Genomic DNA, 3165 nt, shown 5'->3' on the forward strand with positions numbered 1-3165 from the left:
AGACAAGCAGCCATCGAAAGGAGCAAAAGGATGATTCTGCAAATATCACAAGAGCAAAACCCATGACACTATCAACTATTTGGTGTTGAAGAGAGAAATGGAGGAAAAGATACTAAAGGGAAACCTCGTTGAGGTAGCTTGGAGCCTCTATGCCAAATTTGACACCCGAAAACACCAAACACGCAACGAAAGAGAACAGGCAACCCATGGAAATCCTCATGATACGAGCTAAGCACAAAAGACAAGAAGAACATGATGACTTAATGGGTGTCACCAAGTCTGTACAAGGGCTCACGTTCTTAATGAGAGACCCCCGCCCCAAAGGTTGGTGGGGAGATGACTCACTCATAATTCAAGCGTCCATTAAGAACGTAATGATCCATAGGGTATACATCGACACAAGCAACTCGACGAATATCGTCTTTGAACACTGTTTCTGCCTCCTCCCTGACGGATGGAAGGAGAACCTCAAGCCGACTATATGAATGCTTATAGGCTTCACATGGCACAACTTATAGCCCCTGGGCACAATCCACCTGCCTCTCATGCTAGTTAGCCACAACAAGTCGTGAAGGAAGACGACTCTCATAGACTTCGTAGTAATACGACATCTAGTGGATCACAATATCATCATGGGTAGTACATCCTTTCTCAAGCTCAGAACGATCCCGTAAAAACTGCAATGGCACGTAAGGTTCAGTACCGTTGAGGCGCCGGGCATGGTCCTTGCAACACCTCCAAAAGAACTAGAGTGTTATGAGATAATGCAACCAATAGAGATAGTACAGGAGAGCAAAAAGGATCGTATCGAGCCAACAAACGACAAAAAAGTTATTAACAAAGAGCACTCGGACCAACCGGTCAACATTGGCACCAACCTCCCTACACCCACCATGTAAGCGCTGATCATCCTCCTGAAACAATACAAATATGTCTTTGATTGGACCCATACCTACATGGAAGGGGTCGACAGGAAAATTATAGAACACAAGCTCATGATTAAGCCAAACACAAAAGAAGTCATACAAAATAAGGGTCCAAGGGAGGACAGCAATAGAGCATTTAACATCGAGGTGGCCAAGCTAACAAAAGTAGGAATTCTAAGAGAAGCGGTTTTCCCGACCTGGATCGCCAATCCTATCATGGTAAGAAAGCATGTTGGCTTGTGGAGCATGTGCATTGCCTATTCCAACCTGAATAAGGTGTGCCCTATTGATTGCTACCTCTTATTGCAAATTGATCAAAAGGTGGAATCCTTGGAAGGGTTTAAGCTAAAATGTTTCTTGGATGCATATAAAAGATACCATCAAATTATGATAAGTAGGAAATATGAAGAGAAGATAACATTATACACAGACCATGGGGCCTTCTGCTATACCAAGATGCCGTTCGGATTGAAATACGCAATGGCAACTTATCATAGGCTAGTCCAGTCTATATTTGCTAAACAGATAGGAAGAAGCATTGAAGTCTACATCGATGACATGGTCATCAAAAGCCCTAATGAGAAAAAGTTATTAGACAATGTGGAGGAAACCTTCAAGACAATAGAGAAAGTAAGAATGAAGCTGAACTTGGGCAAGTGTACCTTCAGGTTAGAAGAAGGGAAATTCCTAGGATATTACGATACTAGGCAAGGAATACAACCAAGCCCGGTCAAGGTTGATGAGTTCATGGAAGCCCCATCGCTAAATACCCTTAGAGATGCCCAAGGATTGAACAGGAAATTGATAACCCTGATTTTTTTCATCTCCAAATCGGCAAAAAAAAACCTCTACCACTCTTTTATACCCTCAAAGCTTTGATTGAGAAAAACAACTTCCAATGGACGACAGTAACAGGAGCAGTGCTCCAGAAGATTAAAGAAGCTATGAATGAGTCGCCCACATTGGCCAACCCTATTCCAGGTGAGATGTTGCAAGTATACATTTCATCCTCAACAGTAGCCATATCTTTGGTCCTGGTCATAGAAAGAGAAGGAAGGCAGACACTAGTTTATTTTGTCAGTCGTGTATTACAGGGTCATAAGCTCAATTACCCCACCCTCGAAAGTGTTAATGAACTACCCGATCAAGAAAATACTGCTCAAGCAAGAAACATCTGGGAAACTCACAATATGGGAAATCGAGTTAGGCGAACACGAAATCAATTATCGACCTCGGACGAGCATCAAATGGCAGGTGCTAGCTGACTTCTTGCTTGAAATACCAGGTGAAGGAAAAAGCATGAACCAGGAGGTAAAATTATCAACAGGGGAGGCACCTAAGGATCGCCAAAGGTGGATTTGTATACCAATGGGGTGGCTAGTAGGGAAAGGTCAGGAGCAGGACTGATCCAAACCATCCTGGAGGGGGAAGAACTCACTTATTCCATCTACTTTGACTTCCATAGCTCCAATAATGAAGTAGAGTATGAGGCCATGCTTGCTGGCCTACGACTAGACAAACAAATGGAAATAGAGGTAGTAGCAGCCTTCACAGACTCAAGGGTAGCCGCCAAACAGATCAAAGCAAAATTCAAGAAAAAAGACAAACGGATTCAAAAGTATATGAAGGCAGTACAACGGCTCGCCAGGCCTTTCAAAGAACTAACCAGCAAACAAATACCAAGAAGTGAAAACATAAGGGTAGATGCCCTTAGTAAATTGGAATCAACATGTTTTGACCATTTGCCCAAGAAGGTCCTGGTGGAGGTGCTTAAAGAAAGAAGTATGGATGAGCGACAGATAAACTCCCTGACACCGGCTGGACACACGTGGATCACCCTACTGGTCGAATACTTACAACACGGTATTCTACCGGAAAATCACGAGGAAGCCAAGAAACTAAGTGTTAAAACGCCCTCGTACATGATTATAGACAAGGAATTATATCGGAAGTGATTTACGTCACCTTGGCTAAAGTGTGCAGAGGAGACAAAACACAGGAAATCACTTCAGGAAGGACACACCATCCTAGCAGGTGCACACGAAAGGGTGAGGGCCTTAACGGGGAAGATACTCCAGATGGGTGTCTATTGGCCAACTGTACACATGGACGTACTGGAGCTAACGATGAAGTGCGTAGAATGTTAGGTGTATTCCTAGGTCCAAGCGAAACTCCTAGAACCTCTAGCAAACATCTCCACCCCATGGCCATTTTACCAATGGGGGATAGACATTGTGAG

At 43.6% G+C, this 3165-nt stretch overlaps 1 protein-coding gene across 1 annotated transcript; it reads left to right on the forward strand.

Annotated features, from left to right (window-relative positions):
- The first annotated feature begins 956 nt into the window (after window positions 1-956).
- On the forward strand, window positions 957-2881 carry LOC145002730 (uncharacterized). The gene is made up of 4 exons (XM_078961939.1): window positions 957-1145; window positions 1248-1594; window positions 2021-2278; window positions 2392-2881. The coding sequence occupies exons 1-4, from the start codon at window positions 957-959 to the stop codon at window positions 2879-2881; spliced, it is 1284 nt and encodes a 427-aa protein (XP_078818065.1).
- The last annotated feature ends 284 nt before the right edge of the window (window positions 2882-3165 follow it).

The sequence above is a fragment of the Lactuca saligna genome, chromosome 6 (assembly GCF_052625555.1).
Source record: "Lactuca saligna cultivar CGN05327 chromosome 6, ASM5262555v1, whole genome shotgun sequence".
Classification (NCBI taxonomy): domain Eukaryota; kingdom Viridiplantae; phylum Streptophyta; class Magnoliopsida; order Asterales; family Asteraceae; genus Lactuca; species Lactuca saligna.

Excerpts from the sequence above, each read along its gene's own strand:
- LOC145002730 (XM_078961939.1), top strand. The coding sequence starts at position 957 with ATGGAAGGGGTCGACAGGAAAATTATAGAACACAAGCTCATGATTAAG. Across the intron at positions 1,146-1,247 it reads GGATCGCCAATCCTATCATG|GTGGAATCCTTGGAAGGGTT; the intron begins GTAAGAAAGCAT and ends ATTGATCAAAAG. Across the intron at positions 2,279-2,391 it reads GCACCTAAGGATCGCCAAAG|CTCCAATAATGAAGTAGAGT; the intron begins GTGGATTTGTAT and ends TGACTTCCATAG.